The sequence below is a fragment of the Acartia tonsa genome, chromosome 3, assembly GCF_053477335.1.
Source record: "Acartia tonsa isolate MP-2025a chromosome 3, ASM5347733v1, whole genome shotgun sequence".
NCBI classification, from domain to species: Eukaryota; Metazoa; Arthropoda; class Copepoda; order Calanoida; family Acartiidae; genus Acartia; species Acartia tonsa.
The window spans coordinates 60,515,246-60,535,689 of NC_137262.1; the positions used below are offsets into that span (position 1 = coordinate 60,515,246).

A 20,444-nucleotide genomic window follows, 5' to 3' on the forward strand; every position below is an offset into this window, starting at 1 on the left:
GGGGTAGTACAGGTAGATAAATAGATATATGTAGATAGTTAGACATAAAAGAATAAATAGATAGATAGATAGATAAAAGAAAGATTGGTATGATTATTTAAACAAATTAAAATATGCAAAGAGCTCACTCCGGCCATATTCCTCAATTTTTTTCTTCAAAATTCTATCTTAAACCAGAAAAAAAGGTTATTTTAGCCATAAATGTAACTAAATGCATGTGATACTGGATTGATTATTAGATCAGCAAGTCAAATTAAAAAATTAGAAAAGTTTTTCAGTAGGTCATTATAATTTAGAAAAACAATGAGTTAAAAAATAGATTTATAGACATTTAACTAGGTAGCAAATTTATCTATCTATCTATCTAGGTAGCAAATTTGTGTGTACTTGGGAGCAATCACAGAGGACCAGTCAACCTTTCCAGCCAGACACACGGATACAGGAGTGTTCTCATACATACATTAGTTGTAGAGTAGTTGTTGTTTGGTGTCCATGCGTTTAGGAACTATAAGTATTTTTTGTGATTAAGGTCTCAACATTGATGTATTAAGGTGTTATAACCACATTCCTAAACAGAGCTTAATTAATTAGTCCTTTTCTGAAAAAATTAGCAGGTGTAATTGAGTAACCTATACAATAATGTGCAGGGGAAGATTTAAATACATTTAAGATTTAAATACATAAAATATGATTCTCCAGTTTAACTCAAATCAATTATTCTTAAAACTAAATTGACCCATGATTACAGTAAAATGAAAGCCTTAACAAAAACATTCTTGTTCATAAATACCCAGCTTCCAATATCCTACATATGTATGACAAACACTTTGATCTAGGACTGGGATGCAGACACCATTTGTGCCTGGTTTCATCACCTGGGACTTTATATGTACAGCAATGAAGTCAGGAGGGTGGTCAAGGTAAGAATATTCATAATTATAGCCTGGTTCCATCACCTAGGAATTTTTATGTACAGTAATGAAGTGAGGAGGGTGGTCAAGGTGAGAATATCTATAATTAGAGCCTGGTTTCATCACCTAGTACTTTATATGTACAGTAATGAAGTGGGTAAGGGGGGTTAAGGGAAGAGTATTCATAATTAGAGCCTAGATTCATCACCTAGGACTTTATTTGTACAGCAATGAAGTCAAGAGGGTGGTTACGGTAAGAATGTTCATAATTATGTCATGGTTCAATCTCCTGGGACTTTATATGCATAGCAATGAAGTGAAGAGGGTGGTCAAGGTAAGAATATTCATAATTAGAGCCTGGTTTCATCACCTGGGTCTTTATATGTACAGTAATGAAGTCAGGAGGGTGGTCAAGGTAAGAATATTCATAATTAGAGCCTGGTTTCATCACCTTGGACTTTATATGTACAGCAATGAAGTCAGGAGGGTGGTCAAGGTAGGAATGTTAATAATTATAGCCTGGTTTCATCACTTGGGACATTATATGTATAGAACAGTACACTTACCTAAACTTAATATTTCCAATACTTTTAGGATGGTGTCCACCTATCAAGTTTAAGTTCAGCAGATCTTGAAGCTAAACTGGGCATAAAGAATATACTTCATAGAAAGGTGAAAAACTATGTTCTTTTATCATACCTAGTAAGATCTTAAGCTACAGACAGATAGACATTCTATTACTTTTATGTAAGGACTAATGACTGCACTCCTAGCACCTAGGGGCTGTGTATTAATAGGGGGCAGAAAAATAGCCTAAAACTATCCCAGGATCTATTAGAAGCTTCTCTAAAAAAAACCATACTATATTTACATGAAAGGATTATAATTTTGTTTCAATTGTAGAAAGTGATGTTGGCCATATCTTCTAAGCAATCTGAGGAAGAAGATCCTGCCAGCAGGCTGGACCATCAATGGGTTACCAGGTTGGAATTCGATTGATTTGACCTAGGATACTTAAATAGTTTGGGTACATTTATAGTTACAATGTTGGGTTAACCCATGATCGTGGCTCAACATGTGGCGCATCCATTCGTCACTGGGGAGTTTCGAATCTCGGGCTGACACCTTGTCACAACTAAAGACGTTAAAAATTGGTTCCTGCTGCTGCTTGGGTGTTAGAGTATTGCATCTCATTACATGTGGATGATGCTCTGGATTGTCTAGATGAACACTTAAAATTGAAGGAGAATCCCGCCCTTACGAGGTAATGGTAATAGTACATCGTTGGGTATATCAATTTATATAAAAAAAGATACCATGATATATACATACATATATTCTTTTATCAGCTAGTGAATTGATAAGCACATAAATTACATAGATACATCAATTTATATATCAATTGATACATCAATTGATACATCAATTGATACATTGATTGATACATCAAAGATAAATGGAATGATACATCGATTGGTATATTGATTGATACATCAATTGATATATTGATTAATACATCAATTGGTATATTGATTAATACATCAATTGATACATTGATTGATACATCAATGATAAATGGATTGATACATTGCTTGATACATCGATTGAACACCAATGTATCAATTTATGATCAATTGATGCATTTATTGCTACATTTATTGATACATAGATTAATACATCAATTGATACACAAATTGATACATTGAATGATACAACAATCAATACATTGATTGATACATCGATTGATACATTGCTTGTACACCAATTGATGCATTGATTGATACATTTCTTGATACATTTCTTGATAAATTGATTGATATATTGATTGATACATTGAATGATAAATTGATTGATACATTGATTGATACATTGATTGATACATCAATTGATACATCAATTGATACATCAATTGATACATCAATTGATACATCAATTGATACATCGATTCATACATTGCTTGATACATTGATTGATACAACTCTTGATACATCAATTGATACATTGAATGATACATCAATTGGTATATTAATTGATACATTAATATTAAATAATTTTAGGTGGTTGGATGATGTAGGACTGCCCCAGTATAAAGATGCCTTCATGGAAGCCAGAGTTGATGGAAGAGTTCTCAATTATCTTACTGTTGATGATCTATTCCAACTCAAGGTATTTTATTTTTTAAATTAATGGGGATATTCTTTTCTTTGAACCTGGGTTGGTGTGTTATTTTTTTAGATGATAATGTGGATTACAGTGACAATTAAGTCGTATGTAAGGAGAATATAATTCATTTATAGTTATTGACACTATAATTTTATCTTATACTGGACTACAAGAATGTCCAACATAAATTTGTTACTGCAGACTTGTTATTAATTTGCATTTGTCCCAATGTATCTTCTGTTCAGCATTGCTTTTATGGATTTTTTTGAGTTAGCTTGTTGACTAAAATGAAAATTATCTGCTGTATGTATATATTACCAAAAATATATATTTTTTCTCGTCCAAATTTTGTATTTCTTAAAAATGTTCTGTTTATAACAGTTTTTTAAGATTATTTTTTTACATTTTTGCTTTAAAAAAAAGAAGGTTAGCATTTTAGCAAATTTCATCGTTTAGCTACTTTGTAATAATTGATCATTTAAATGTTTAGCCTTAAAAAAATAGCTGTTCTATCTTAACACTTTAAGTATAAGAAATTCAGCAAAAAGAGATTGACTATTTGCTTTCAAATTAGTCAACCTTCAACTGTCAATACAACTTTCTATTTATCCATCCATCTATCTATTCATATATTCTTTTATATATTTCTATCATTTAAATATACTGATTTTCACCCCCTGGAATCTAGCGGCCCTGTATTCAAAGAGGGTAATAAGGGGGCAGTAAAATAGCCTAAAACTATCCCAAGGCTTAAATCTAAAAATAAAGTAGAATAAAACAATCCCGTAAGCTTCCAATAAAAAGATTGAACTCAATCAGTCCAGTATTTTCCGAGATCTTAATCTTCAAACCAAAAAAACCTTACTACTTTTTATTCAATTTTAACTCAATCTGTATTCAAGGAATTTAGTGACGGAGTTTCGTGATTAAAAAAGATTTTAAGTTATATTCTGTTTCTCAAAGTGCTGATGCTCTATAACTCTTATTGCCTTATATGTGTGATGTCGTCTTAGGATATTGTCATTCTTGTTTTTTTTCAAAGTACAAATTTTTTATGTCATTTATAAATGGATATATATACATACCAGGGGAGGGGATGGTTTAAAGTCATGAACGGAGTGAGGATGTGGGCATGTTATAATAGCCAGCTAAAAGTATCATTTTATTATTAAATGAAAATCTGGTGCAATAAAAATCTATAGACATTATCTATAATACAAAGTATCTTGATGCCTGTCCGTCTGTCTGTCTGTCCATCCGTCCCTTAAGATCTCGGTAACCACTGAACCGTTTAGATTCTACTCTTCAGGGTATATACCTATTGGTCCTTTGGTGGTTGTAAGCTATTTTCTTGGGGGGGGGGGGGGGGGTGAGTATTTTTTTTGAATTTTTAAAAAAAATTAACTCATGGAGCAAAGCGCCAGGGGCTAGGGGCGAAGCTTTCTTCTTTATATAACTAGCGGATACGTTCCTAGAGCATTCTTGGGGCACTAAAGGTGAGAGTTGAAAAGTCTACCCCCTCATATTTTTAATTTTTAGGGGGTTTATCTATGGGTTGGTGGAAATACCCTCCCCGAAAATAATTAAAAACATTACCTGGACCATATTGGTTCAGTGGATACAGAGATCCTTTACTACAGACAAAAATTCTTTGGGGGGGATTTTTATTTTTTTTTTGGGGGGGGGGATGAGGGGGTAGTCCACCCCACTATTTTAATTTTTTTTGGGGGGGGGGATTTTTCATTTTTTAGGGGGGTTGTAGTGTCCCACCCCCCAAGAATATAGTTATAAACCTTCCCGGGACCTATGAGAAGCTACCCTATAAAGGAGAACCCGATCGGTCCAGCGGTTAGCGAGATCCTTTGTTACAGACAGACAGACATCGTTCTACTTTGTATTATAGATAGGAAGATACATAATTCAATTATTCGCAGAGGTTTCGTGATATTATTACGATATTAAATTCTATTATATGTAGTACAAAATTTTGCCGTAAGATGTCTCATACTGTTTTTTTTTATAGTTAGTCTACTGGTTTTTATATAAGTAAATTATAACTGATTATGTTTTAATGTACATAATTGTAAACCTAACTATTTAAATAACTAAAACTTTAAAAAATCAAGCTTTTATAAAAGAGGAAAGATGTTTTAAAATAATAAATCTTTAAGAACATTTAATTATAGTGATCATTACATACGTGTGACGTCTGTCGCAACTGCTACATTAATTTGAATTAATCCAGTCAAATTATGGTTATTTCAATTGTGGAGGGATCCCCTGTGATGGGATCCTAATTTTAATCTATAGCAATCATAAAACTTTTGTGGGAAGTATAAGTTCTAGGTCTGATTTTGCATATTAAATACTGAGCACAATGGACAAATGTTTCATATCGAAATGAACAAAACAATGATATTTAAAAAAAAGTTTTATAAGCAATATTTTAGTGGTTATTTAGCTTTGTATTATTTGAGTTTGTTTACAATACATATATGAACGGTCTACTAGATGCCTCTCACACATAGGCGTCCAAGGGGGGGGTTAATGGGGCGATTACCCCCCCAAAACGAATTTGGGGATGCCGTAAGCACCCCCAAAATTTTTTTCATGTTACCCCCCCCCATTTAAAATTTACCGCTACCCTGGGGGTGCCGTAGGCACCCCCAACCATTTAGGAGGGGGTATTTACCCCCCCAAACAATTTTGGGGGGTAAATACCCCCTCCAAAATAGAAAATCTCTAACAAAAAAAATTTTTGCGCGCTTCGCGCGCATTTCTAATACTAAATTTTGGTAAAATTTAAATTACCCCCCCAAAAAATTTTACCTAGGGGGTAAATTTTGGGGGGGGTAAACAAATTTTACCCCTACCAACAGATTTCAGGGGGGGTAATTACCCCCCCCCCCCAAGCAAATTTTTCCCCAGGGTAAAAATTTTGGGGGGGGGTAAAAAAAATTTGCGGCGCGCTTCGCGCGCCATTTTACCCCCCCAAAACCGAATTACCCCCCCCTTAAAAGAATTTTACCCCCCCCCAAAATAAAAAGCTTGGACGCCCCTGCTCTCACACTTGGGAAAAATTAACACCTTCACCCCCCCCCCCTCCCCCTCTTACAACGCAATTTTGCGGTGTATCTTATTATATCCTCCCCCTCATAAAAGATCCCTCTAAACCGAGGTTAGATTCTGCATGGTAACAACAAAATAAGTAAGACATATAAAAACTGCTTCATTGAACCTTTTCATGAAATCTTTATTTATCCATGAGTGGTTTTCAGCTATTTTCTGTTTTAGGTTACAAACCAACTGCACCATCTATCCATCAAACGAGGCATTGAGGTTATTAGAAATAACAGGTTTTAATCTATTCTCGCTTGCAATGCTTCTCTATAACTAGATATGTCCGAATATTTTAACAAATGCAATGTAACTCAGAGAGGGATGGGACTTTGGGCTGTTCTTCAAAGTTTTCTAATAACATTCTTTCAAACGTTTCAACCACATATTTACAGAAGGGGTTATTTTGTTTATTATCATTTGGGACATACATCATTTTATCGGCCATTGTCTATAACAATCATTTTGTATACCTGAATTTAAAGAAGATACTATAGATCTATTATTACTGTTTTAAATTTTAGAAGATCAAAGTAAAAAAAAATATTGTTGAAAACGATGCCTTCCTATAGTTAAGGTCGGTCCGTGGCATCTAAAAATGTAAGTATGTCCTTAACCATTACCTTGGATTTAAGTAATTTTGCAACAAATTATACAATTCTGTTCATATTAATATTGTGCTAATTAATTTCTAAATCTTTACTAGTGTTAATGTTAATTTGTCCTATCGTCTGATTTTAGAGCTTCGTATAATGAATGTTGTCATCCTTGTTTATCATAGGATTATAGTAAAACATAAGAGAGGGGGGGAGGGGGTTAAATAGCTGAATGTCCCCACCCCGTGGACCCTGTGCCGACTTCTTATAGGGTCTTTGAATATCAGCCAAAAAGTCGCAAATATCAACACAGAGCGGAAAGCAATTTGTTTGCAGATGAAAAAGGTCCCCAACACTGGATCCAGGTAGTTGTCTGGGTTATACATCTATACTTGTACATATGTTATCCTTAGGTTTGACCCATCATGTTTGAAGCGAAGGGGCAATCCTGGCGAGAGAGATAGTCAGATTATCCATTCTGATGTTGTATATTGGACTAATCATAGGTATATAGATAGATATTTAGATAGAGAGATAGTCAGATTATCCATTCTGATGTCGTCTATTGGACTAATCATAGGTATATAGATAGAAAGAGATAGTTATCTAGATATCTAGAAAGAGAGATAGATAGATAGATAGAAAGAGAGAGAAAAAGAGGGAGAGTGTTTGTGTGAGGGGGAGAGAGAGAGAGAGAGAAACAAAGAAAAATAGAGATAGATAGAAAGTTAGATAGATAAAGAGACAGAGAGATAGAGATAGATAGATAGATATATAGATATAGAATTAGAGAACGAGAGAGAGAGAGAGAGAGAGAGATAGAGAGAGTGAGAAAGAAAATGAAGAAATGAAAAGAAAGTACATAAATAAATATTAAATGATGCATCTATTTTAGGGTTATGGAGTGGCTACGACACGTTGACCTGGCCGAATACGCCCCTAACCTTAGGGGCAGTGGTGTTCATGGGGCTTTAATAGTCATGGTAATTACTTTATAGCTAATTATTTAATACTAGCAGCTACGACCCTAGAGGCCTCTAATGGCACTTTAAATGTACGATTTTTTTTGTATTTCAAATAGCTAATTTGAGAAGAAAAAATTTCTATGTTGCGTTCAAGTCTCTATTTAAAATAGATATAAACCTTCCCGGGACATATTAGGAGCTACCCGGATAAGGAGAACCCGATCGGTTCAACGGTTAGTTAGTTACAGAAAACAGACATCCTGTCACATTTTTATAAGGATTTAATTTAAAACCTTTGTATTTAATGATGAGGTTGCGTGATTTTTTTATCATTTGACGAGGTTTCGTGAATTTTATTTCATTAGAAAGGTTTTGTGAAAAATTAAAATTTCAAATTTTAGGAGGATAGATTCACAGCTGAACTTATGGCAAGTTTGCTGTCTATACCTACTAGCAAATCTTTATTAAGAAGGTAAGATAGATAGATAAATAGACATAATTGGATAAATAGATAGATGCACAGCTGAACTAATGGTAAGTTTGTTGTCTATACCTACTAGCAAATCTTTACTAAGAAGGTAAATAGATAGATAGATAGATAGATAGATAGATAGATAGATAGACCTTACAATATTAAATGGGATATTGTTTCTTTGCAACCTACTTTTGATCCTGGATCTAACAAGTGTCAGCTTTGCTTAATGGAGAAAGTTTCAATTCTCAATTCTGACAAAAACTCATCTATCAACAAGCGGCATGAAATTTTCTCTAAATGTATTCATAGAAGAAATCATCTTTTGGCCAGACTGTAGCTGTTTAATATAGTTCTTTTTTATATATTGTAATACAATTTTTTTTAAATCCTCTAAAACATTTGTAAAAAATCCACGTATTTATTTTTAATGAAAAAAAAATAGTCTCTTTCTGATGATTGCAGAAGCATGAAACTCTGAGTAAAAGAAAATAAAAATTTAAGATAAAATGTTGTTTTACTTTTAAGTAGATAGATAGATAGATAGATAGATAGATAGATAGATCTACAAACTGCAAAATTTCGTTTCATATTTTACTTGGATCTTTTTATTTTATTTTGAAGCCTTACTGTATTTTATTTACTCATCTTTTTCAGACATCTGTCACTGCACTTTAAAGACTTGGTTGGTCCAGATGTAATTCAGGTATTAAATTGATATGATTATGTGCATACTTCTCCATCTTTAATTTGACAAGGACAATATTAAGCATCATTTGATCATTGTGCTGTTTTACATGCACAGATTGACATAAATTAACCCTTTGGAAACGGTAATGGGATTGATTTGGATACACCCCTCTAGGTGTCAACCTTCCTTCAACACTATTAAAAAGAGTCTACATACACCTCCCCACCCCCCTCCCCCCCCGGCAAAACCCACTGCACGCTACTGCATACATACATTAAGAATGACAAAAAGGTATTTATTACTTTAATTTTCCTAGAACAAAAGAACAGCTGAAACGATGCCAGAGTATCAACCATTGACACCAAATTCTAGGTACTAAATTCATTTGATTAAAATAATTTTGTCTAATATGTTTTTGATCAGTTTTGCTTTCAAATAAACATTAAAGGATATATTTTAACAAAACTCATATGATACTAATAGTCATTAGGGTCAAAAATTGGAAACTTTTATTTTGTGGCATTAATGGAATGCTTTTGTAACCTCTGTAGACCACTTAACCGATTGAGTTCTTAACTTTAAGCAATTTTTTAACTCATTAAAGTATTTGGATTGCTTTATTTTATTATCTGCCACCTCCCTCCGTCTTCGGATACATACAATGCCCCAAGATGCTAAGGACTAATCCACACAATAAATGTATAAGTATAAATGTGCAACCCAGACAACTATTTGGACCCTTTACATATATGCTTTCTGATCTTTTGTAGAGACTGTGTTTATATTTCCGACGCTATTGGATGATATTTCAGACCCAATATACAATAGGGGCAGAGTCCCTACCCTGTGGGCAAAGTAACATATAAGTCAGGGGTAGCTATTCTAACAATTAATTCTAAAAAAATCACGAGACCTTTAAAGTATGGTGGAGGTATATTTTTTTATGTAACTGAAGAGGGGTGGGGAAGAAGAGGAGGATAAAAGGAAAGGGGGTTGTGGGGAAATTTTCCTGTAGAATTGTTTGTCAGAATATCATTCCCTTTTCCCTGTTAACTTATTCTTTCACTATAATTACCAAACATAACTTATTTATTCATGTTTCAGAGCCAAGCATACAAAGAAAGGACAGTTCACTCTGAAGAGAAAGAAATCTAAAGCTGAAGTGGATTTTGATGATATGATCTGCCCTCTCAAATAATCTTAAGGGATAAGACAATGGATGTTGAATTGGTGATTGATTGATTGAAAATTTTGGAAAATATTATTTGAAAACCAATAAATAAAAAAGTACCCGAAGTTTTTGGGCTAACAAACAAGTTATAAAACTTTGGGTACCAGTGTAATTTATATTCTTATATCCTATTCGACCCTGCCAATAATAGAATATAGAATATCCTGGATCAAAAAGGTTAATACTGACACATTATCGATAAACTATGTTAGAAAAGGCTTATTTGTATTATGTATACCTCGACAAAATTAAACATTGCTTCTAGAAACCTAAATCTACCAAAATGTGACTGATAAAGCCTTATGTTGATATTATAACAAAAATCAATGTAATGTGAAAAAATATTAGATTTGTCCTATAAAGTGATAAGTATAAATGCTACATAAAAAGTGAGAAAAAAGATAAATATGATTCAAAGCAAAAATGTTTTAGTTGTTTTTTCTTGTGTTAAAAATGTAATAACCAAAGATTATCTTGTCAAATCTTTATATTAAAGTCTCTGAGTCAGTTAAGATCTCATAAACGGCTTGTAGGTGGTTTTAATAGTGAAAAACAATTTGATATGGAGGAAGGGGGGCTCCCCATCCCCCTGTTTGGAAGATTAATCTTTCTCGTGTGTTAAATTATAGCTGGTATTTTATTTGTATGTTGGGAGAGAAAGAGATGTAGATTAATGATATTGTAACTTCTCTCCTTATCACCCCCTTTCTTTTTAATTTGCAAATCATTTTCTTATTTTCATTTTATTTTAATTAATATATTAATTGAAAAATCTAAAATTACTAATAATCTTAATTTATTTAATGTTTTATTTTTGCATATGAAATAATCCTAAAAACACATTCTGCCATTGTTAAAGTCAATAATGAATAAATTTTATTAATTAATTTAATCATAATGTTGTTAAAAACTAAGCCAAAGAATCTCAGTGCCTTATTAATGCCAAACATTGTTATAATGTATTTTAGTAGCGAAGCTACTCTATGTCTTGAGCCCATTTATACGACTGTTTTAAGAACGTAGTATTGTTTATACATTTTTTTTATACAAATAGATTTTCAAAATTAAGGCTCATAGAAGAAACTTTAACATGAATTTTAAGAAGACGAAGAAAGTCCCTAAAAAAATCAGCGTGTTACGTCATAAAAACGTTGGAGTATCCATCTCTTTTTTATTTTTTTTTTCCCAATCCTCCTCATCCCTCATATTTATGACGTCATAATTTTTTTGAGGGACTTTCTTCGTCTTCGAATTTTAAGTTTTATTAGAACATACTTTCTAAAAAAAATAATATCCAGATTATTGTTATTGCTGCGTTATTTATGGATCTAATAATCCTTGTTTTAATAATCATTTATTGTGAAATATAATAGATATTTATTGCATGGTATTCCGCGGATATTAAAATAAACCAGTTTTGATTTTAATATCCACGGAGAGCTGTCTAGAATAAGATTCGATGAATAACTATTATATATTTTTAATCAAATTATTTTTTTTTATTAGAAACACTAATCAGACTGATAAATTTTTTCTCTAACATTATTGTAATATTATTAGAGATATTAGAGGTTAAGACATTGGACAATAAATTGATGCCAATGTATCTCCCCCCCCCCCCCCTTGAATATTTGTAGCGGTCAATATTTAATACTTAAATAACCTTGTAGAAAATTGGCCTTTCACATTAGTGGGAATTCCCTAATTTTTATTTTTGTAAGCTAGGTTAGGTAATGATGATTAAGATTTCGGCAAATGTTTTTAAAAAAATTATAATCCTAGTATCAAAAAAAGGTAAATTAGGGAGTATCTAATGGTGTACTGTTTGATTAAAGGGGAAATTACCTAATGATGTTAGTTCTTATTATTATAACTTGTGTTTTTTCTTTATTTTGTTATTGTTGTATATTTGTTTTATTTTGTTACACTAGTCACTAATAAAGATTTCATTTTTTCTCTTAATTCTGTATTCAATTTTCATGTTTGAGAAGTAACTTTTTCTTTTTGGGGGTAGGGGTGTCCCACTACTCAAAAAACCACCACAGGACCAGTATCTATATTTCCTAAAGAGTTTTATTTACAAAAACAAAAATAAATACTTTTGTAGTGTCCCAACCTTCAAGAAAATAGCTTTAAAAAATCACAGGACCAGTAGGTATATATTTTATGATGGGTAGAGCCCAATCTGTTCAGCGGAGACCGATATCTTAAGATTCAGACGGACATACAGACATAGTTCTTTTTTTTATAGATTGTTGTATATAAGTTTTATTTTGTTACACTAGTCACTAATAAAGATTTAATTTTTCTCAAATATTCTGTTTTTCTAATCAATGTACAATTACTTGGATGTTGCACCATATTTTCACATACTCTAATAAGATATTCGTTCAAGCAGGTTCACCATCACTTCTCCTTCTGCTTAAGGAAAGTACTAACCAATAAACGAGTACTAAAGTAGAAATCTAAAGTGACGACAAAATTTCCCCTGTCATGATATCCATTTTTTATTCTTCTTTCATTACAATCTTTGCATGGTTTGCCAGTTTTCGACTTTCTTTATTTTTGCAATAATTATGCACATATTTTGAACCTAGTAATAGTGTCTAACTTTTATCTTTGTGACGTTACAAAAATCGAAGGATGAGATGGGAGGTGGGAAAGGAAACCCTTAAAAAAGAGATGGATTTTTGTTACGTCACAAAGATAAAAAGTTAGACACTATTAATAGGTTCACATATTTTCCTTAAAAAATCATTTTCCATTAGTTTTTACGTTATTCTTTCCCTTAATCCTTATATAATAGTAAGTTTGTCTGTATGTGTGTATGTTTAAGATCTCGCCAAACAATGCACCGATCTAGAGGAAAGTTTCTTATAATATTTCTACCCCAATATATTACAGTTTTAAAACTTAAATTATTTTAAAGTTGAAGGTTGACCCCACCCCCCCCCCCTGACCTTTTATAAATTAGGAGAAACAAAATTACCCCTTCTGTGGATTAAAAAGCTATTGGTGATAAAGTTATGGAAAATCCCAAAACAATGAAGTGCCCAACGTACATAGGCCAACAAATGAGAAATTGTGTCAGATTATAATTTATAGTCAAATGTCCCCTCCTTCCTTTTTGGAAATTATAAAGAATAGACTGAACAAAAATTAATATACTTTTATGATTAATTAAAATTATAACTACGTACTGTTAATGCATATCATTAAAACCATTATCCAAATATGCATTGATATGAGAATAGCCATTTACCACATCGTATTGTAGACACCTATGCGCGGATAATACAATGAAAAATTGTAAGATTAAACCATTTTTGTACCCCCTAGGGGCCGAAAGCCCAAGGTTACAGAAATGGTATTAATTCTATATTTTTTATTTAAATATAATAATTGTCTGTAATACGATGCAATACATGATTTTTTAGTATGGCTAAAACCGGTTATAATTCAGCAGATATTAATTGTTTTAAAGCTATACTGGAAAAAAAATTCCAAATTGTCCTGCACTCAATTAACCTTTATTACTATCATTTATTTTCTTGACAATTGGAATTTTAAATACATAGAAGAATCGAATAAATTATTATGCATTTAATTGATACAAGTTGGGCTACTCAATAATTTTATCCCCTTTTCGGACCTTAATCAGCGGCGGCAGTTGTACTTGGCAGCTGCTAGCCGCCACAATTTATAATGTCATGCCATATTAAATAAGTCACTTAGTTAAATCCCTCTATCTTTCACACACAGAAATTGCGATTATAAAAATCCGCAGGGAGAAGGATTTCAAAGCCCCCCCCAAGTATTATGTGTTAATCTAACTAAAGCTGTATTTTTGATCTCAGAAAGGCATTTGATATGGTACCATAAGTACCTGTTACCTAAATGTTCTTCAGACATTAAACGACCATTAAATCATTTTTTTTGCTTCAAAATTATTTGACCATGATTATTAATATGAATATACAGTACATTTTAATATCAATTAGAAGAAAAACAAGGATTCCTATTTCCATAAGTAGCAAAGCTAAGGAATGTATAGAGAATTTTATACCAATTACTACTAGATAGACACTAATACCTAGAAATCAATAGTTCTGCATTACACCAATGAATAAAGGATATACGATTAAATTCATGTGGATATGGGAAATTTGTTGTCAATTTAACTTGCTTATATTAGACATCATTTATTGACCAGTTCGTTTATCAAGTAAAATGGAGGGGTTGGATAGGGGGTATTATTTTCAGTACATTAAATCAGGGCAATATCCAAGTAATAATATATTTATTAGATCTATATACAGAAAAGCTTTGCTTTCTAAATACTTGAATTGTTAACTAATGTTTTTAGTTAGTTAATGACCATGTTGGAATTCAAGTCTTCTTCATTCCAATTCTTACTGATAATAAGTGTGTAAGTATTTGATTTTTTTTATAAACTTGAATATAAATAAGGGAGTCTAGTCAACCTCAGAAGAGTCTGTGTAGATGTTTGTCAGTCTGATGAGGTTCTAATAGTCTTTTTGAAGGATGTGTAAAAACTATAATTGAGGGCCCACATGAAGGACCAATAAAAGGCCTATATAAAGGCCGGTTAAGTGACAAAGGGCATATTTAAATAGCGTGTAAGAATTGAGGGTGTAAAAAACAGTAACAAGCCGTTTTCACTCCACAGCCCTAAATTTAAATTAAGTAATAGCTTTAACTCCATACTTCATCTATTATAAATTTTATTTTTTAAAAAATATTTTAATATCTAATGTTCTAGTCCTCTCACATACACCCTTCCTCACTCCCTCATTTTCACATTGGAATGAAATATAATCCTTTTAGTTAATTTCTGTTGTTGTTTCATATTCCTATTTTATTTTCTTTAAACTTGTATATCATCTATTGCAAAGGCTATCCAATATTACCTCTCACGAGATTGTTTAGTCCTTTGACACTGTACATAATTATTATTTGATCTATCCTTAATATTTTATTCATATTCAATTTTTTTGTTTGTATATGAATATTTAATACCTGTATTATAACACTGTTATTATTTTTACTTGTTATGTGTGTCATAAAATAAATATCTAATCTAGTTTAAGCCCAATGATTCCGGTGTAAAGCGTTCATTTGCCCATCAGACAACCAACCCTTTGATTTTCTGACCTTTGTCTGAGAAGTCCTAACGGTGCATGGTAGTGAGTTTTTGGGCCAAGGCATTCCCCCTACTTTCCCCCTTTTACTCTGTTGTGCACATGACAGTAGCAGCAGTAGAAAGCATTTTTAACATGGTGTCGGACTGAGATTCTAACCTTTCACCTTCCCGACGACGAGCAGATGCGCTACGTGTTAAGGGTGTATTAGTAAAATGTTGACTTACTGTTAGGGATGTAATGGGTTTGAGTTTGAGACCACACTGTGTTATATGAGAAACAATAAAAGTACAGACTAATGCTAGTGTGTCTGGCATGTGTAATCAATAGTAATAGGAGGGGAAATGCCTTGGTCCACAAAGAGGTGTAGCTCATTGCCAGGCTATCAGTTAGAACTTACATGCAAAGGCTGTAAGAAAAAAGTATTCCTTTTGTGGGGTATGACACATATTGTAATTGACATAAACCTTACCCGTATGAGGTAGTTGACACTTCAATTTAAACACATTTTCTTTTTTTAGTGGTTGCCTTATGATCAATTGTCAAACAGTAATCACTACAACCAGCTACAACAATATCCATGTTGCTGACAAGAATATTGAAACTTGGTCCCCTCTCACTGGCAACTTTCCATCAGACATCAGCTGTGCAATGGCATGTGCAAAAATAAACAAGGAACCAACACAAGAATGCAAATTTGTTTCGTATGACAAAACAACCAAGGAATGTAAAACAGGAACTTTTGGACAAAATGACCATGAGATTATTCCATCTGAAAAATTAATCAACATCTGGTCAGAGACCAAATTTTGCACTGGTGAACCAAGTCCAGTTGCAAATGGAAGGTGGGTCTGCCACAGAAAAAGTTCAGATTCTCGCTGCTATCTCCTTTGCAATGTTGGATACTATGCAGACTGGAATGTCATACAGTGCCAACCAGATCAAAATGGGAACCCAATTTGGCATGTAGATTTGAAAATTGGTGAGAATAAAATTGGTGAGAATGGATACGAGTGGTACAAGTGTAGGGAAACTGTTACAGTCATGGTGGGAGGAGAAGGAACTTATGCTAAAGTTCAAATGGTTGCTAACAATAAGGCAATACAATTACCTAATTTCTTTAATGAAAGTTATGGAAATATGGGTCATGGCACTATTCAGCATGTATTTGGACAAGTATTATATTACTGTTCATTAATGACAGTTCCACAATGTTACAGGTACTCAGGTTATCAGACTCAGAGTGAAAAATTTGGCCTAACAGATTTGGCCAAATCTAAATATGGCCACACCTCTGTTCGAATGGACTTGGTATACATTCTAACAGGACAAACTGCTGGAATAGTTGTACAACAGCTCACTGACGGTGAAGCTTGTGTTGGTCAAATTGTGACCGACATTACAACTATAAAGCTTGAGGATGGATTGTCCAGTGAGTTTGGGTGTACTGCAAGATTTACTGACTACTCTTTTATCTACATTGGAGGCAAGAAAGCTGTGGAAATAAACCTGATATCCAAAGATTACAGGATGCTACCTGGGGAATTAAATTTTGAACGCAAGAAAGCTGGTTGTGACGTTATCATGATTGATGGTGTGGAGACAGTGTTGATAGCTGGTGGTAGCGATGATGACGCTAGGGGTACTAGTGAATATTTTGATAAGGCTAAACAGATGTGGAAATCAACTGGGAATCTAGAAGTTCCGAGGTAAATGTACTTTATGAATAGTTCAATTAGATAGTTGAAAATCTCCACATTACTAATCAACCTTCTATGTTAGCTAAAACCTTACAATAAAAGAATATCATAGAATTGTTCTGATTAGGATGCTTTGTTTCATGCATGATAAATTGATGATAATAGGAATTCTTAATTAAACTTATAGCTCATAAGCATTTCAACAAACTACTCCCTTAAGAATGATATCTGTCTGTCTAAATCCTAAGATCCTAAGAATTTGCTGAACCAATAAAGTTGTGCTTCTAAAGGAATATTGATACTGGTCAATGTAACATGGTATCTATTAGCTATGGTGGAAGCCAACCCATCTTCCCCAAAAGTAAAAACTAATACGAAAGAGGCTTCCAAATATTTCCAAAAGAGGCTAGTGTCAAAACCATCAGTTTGATATAAATTATTTAGATCTTCTCATTCTGTTGTGACAACAACCCAGGGAACATTTGCTGTTGGTGGTGCCCACCAATATGCTACTCATGTTGAACAATTTGATGTGACCACTAAAGAATGGAGTCTGGTTCCAGGAATGGATATATTATTACTTGGATGTTATGTCAGTTGAAATATTGTTCTCAATTTAGGTTGCTAACATGGAACTCATTTATTTGTTTAACCAGTCGGAGGGGAGGGTATAGGGGATATTGTTATCTTAGCCCGCTGCGAGTTTAGGTTGCTAACATGGTACTCATTTAATTATTCAGTTTGTTCATCCAGTTGGAGGAGAGGATAGGGTATATCATTATTTTAGCCTGCTTCAAGTTTATGTTGCTAATATGGAACTTATTTTATTGGTCCATTTGTACATGTAGTGGGAGGGAAGGATGGGGGATATTGTTATCTTAGCCCGCTGCAAGTTTCACTTTATTAGAGAACATGAAAATATGGTGTAACATCCAAGTTAAAATATATCCATTGTGCCAGGATTAGTTACAGAACCTCAGTTTCAATTTGCAGCACTTAATGTTCCAATCTACAATATCCCAGATCATATTAAAGCAGAGCTGGGGATTTAATTAAATCACATGCTCTTATTATGACAATGCTATATCTGTATTAGATATTTCTATTTTTTGATTGTTCTTCAAATTCATTAAACTTATTATAATCAGCACGTATTATCTTTAGAGTAAATAAACAGTATTTTGAAATTAAACTATCTAATTCAAATTACCCTTTGATTATAAGACCTTTTTATAGACTTGATAGTGGTTGTTACTTCATTTGACTTCATTTGAGTGTGGTTTTCCTTTAATTATCTAGAAAACCACCACCCTTCTAAGAGAAATCGCTATTTGGAAAACATTCTTTCGTATTCTTTGAAACCGATTCTAATCCGGTGGATTAGAACCGGTCCTCATCCATACGAAAAAACTATGTCTAGCATCATATTATATCCAGAATTCTACAAATATAAAAATGTACAATCATAAGATTAAAACCAGATTTTAGCCGGTGCCTTCAGCACCTCGGGGCTAAAAAAACCTGGTTTTTATCTTATAATTGAACATTGTTACATCCGCGGAAAGCCGTTAATATTACAATGCGAGAAATAACTAATCTCTCCCCCCCACAAAAAAATCCAGTTTTTGAAAACTAAAATTAAGAATGGGAGATGAATAAACAATTCCCGCCCCCATTTTTTTGTTTTGTCTTTTTAAATCTAAAATAAATAAATAAAATATTTATCAAATTCAAATCCCCCCTCCTCAAGTGCCTCTAGGGGCGTAGAAAACAACACAATTTTAATAATTTTTTTTTTATTTTCCGTCAATATGACTAGAATCTGTTATGTATAGGACTAGAGTTTTACAGGATAGGTTGATATAACATAACAAGGATGGTAACAATATAAGTAGCGCAGCAATAAAAGTATAAAAAGTAAAAATAATGCCCTTTTCAACAAATTTTCAAGGATATAAAGGGATAAGACAGTGGCCGATAAATTGGTATACATCTCCAATGATTGTACACAAAATTACCCCTTCTCTAGATAACAGTTAGTAGTTGAACCAACCAATCAAAATTAGATAAAAGTGCCCAAAGTTGTTAGGCCAATGAATTATAGAAAACGATATTATAAAACTTTGGGGACTAGTTTAATAATAAACATTCCAATGTCTCCTCCCTCCCTGCAAATATTGAACCTTAAAAATATAGATTTTGTTATGACTGCGTTACTTAAGGGTCAAGGAAATCACAGTTTGAGGTTTAAGAAAATAACAAATAACAGGAGTATAAATAACAATAATTAAGGAATTAAATAACATTTAAATAAATATATAAATAACAATTATGGAGTTAGATACATGAATAGATTTCTGTGTTTTGAAGATTTATTGTAATATATTTTTATGTATGATTTGTTGTTTATTAATTGGGTAAAGGGAAACATTTAAAAAAACATATTCTAGAAAACTAGAACCCTCTCTAAAACACAATAATCCATTCACTTATCTAACAAATGACTAGAAATAATGCTCATTGCTTATAGGTAGAAATATTACATTTTAAAAAAGAAAATAAGTTGTAGTTTTTATGGCTGTCTTGTAAATTGATTAAGTTTAAAGAAGGTGTATCAACTATTTTTTTTATAGCTAGCCGGTTCTTTTAGTAAGTAGTAGATGTAAAATTTTTCATAGAATTCAGATATGCAATCGGTTTTTTTTTGTAGACCTCTTATTTTTTAAGTAATTTAAGTTTTAAAAAAAAAAAATTAAGTCGATTTTAAGGTACTAAAATGCAACAAAAAAAAGAAAGAAAATGGTCATTATGAACAAAAATAGTAAGATCTTTAATTTGACACCTTACTTTTTCAATTCTGTCAGGTAATTATTGAAAAAATCGATTTTTTTAAACCCACGAGAATAAAAACTTTGAACTTAATTTTATTATTTCACAAATAAAAAAATATGGGTTCATATATACCATTAGAATCAGAAAAATATTACGAATCCATTGTAAGCAAAATTGAAAAAAAAAGTTTACAATATAGTATATAAACTACAATAAAAGGAATTATATGAAAATATCATATTATGTTGTACAGGCAACGTCTTAATTCTTCAATTGAGTATAAAAATGGGAAGGGGGTAAAGAGGGGGTAAAGAGGGGGTAAAAAAGGGAAGACAATAGTGTTGTCTGAACAAAAAAAATAATTGGCCATTTCTGTAATTTTTTAATTTTTTAATTTTTTTCAATTTTGCTTACAATGGATTCGTAATATTTTTCTGATTCTAATGGTATATATGAACCCATGTTTTTTATGTCTGTTTGAGAAAATATTTAGGTCTAAAGTTTTTATTATACCGAGGTTAAAAAAATAGATTTTTTCAATAATTACTCAACAGAATTTTAAAAGTAAGGTGTCAAATTAAAGATCTTACTATTTTTGTTCTTA

At 32.3% G+C, this 20,444-nt stretch overlaps 1 protein-coding gene across 1 annotated transcript in view; it reads left to right on the forward strand.

Moving 5' to 3' along the window:
• LOC145314989 (uncharacterized) overlaps positions 1 to 10,474 on the forward strand; it is a 28,018-nt gene extending 17,544 nt beyond the window's left edge. The window contains exons 18-29 of the mRNA XM_080155058.1: positions 369 to 440; positions 835 to 920; positions 1,506 to 1,583; positions 1,815 to 1,894; positions 2,969 to 3,077; positions 6,369 to 6,430; positions 7,201 to 7,293; positions 7,683 to 7,770; positions 8,154 to 8,224; positions 8,882 to 8,930; positions 9,232 to 9,287; positions 10,020 to 10,474. Coding sequence (XP_080011184.1) covers positions 369 to 440; positions 835 to 920; positions 1,506 to 1,583; positions 1,815 to 1,894; positions 2,969 to 3,077; positions 6,369 to 6,430; positions 7,201 to 7,293; positions 7,683 to 7,770; positions 8,154 to 8,224; positions 8,882 to 8,930; positions 9,232 to 9,287; positions 10,020 to 10,113 — 938 coding nt within the window. The 3' untranslated portion in view covers positions 10,114 to 10,474. The remainder of the gene's footprint in view (positions 1 to 368; positions 441 to 834; positions 921 to 1,505; positions 1,584 to 1,814; positions 1,895 to 2,968; positions 3,078 to 6,368; positions 6,431 to 7,200; positions 7,294 to 7,682; positions 7,771 to 8,153; positions 8,225 to 8,881; positions 8,931 to 9,231; positions 9,288 to 10,019) is intronic.
• The last annotated feature ends 9,970 nt before the right edge of the window (positions 10,475 to 20,444 follow it).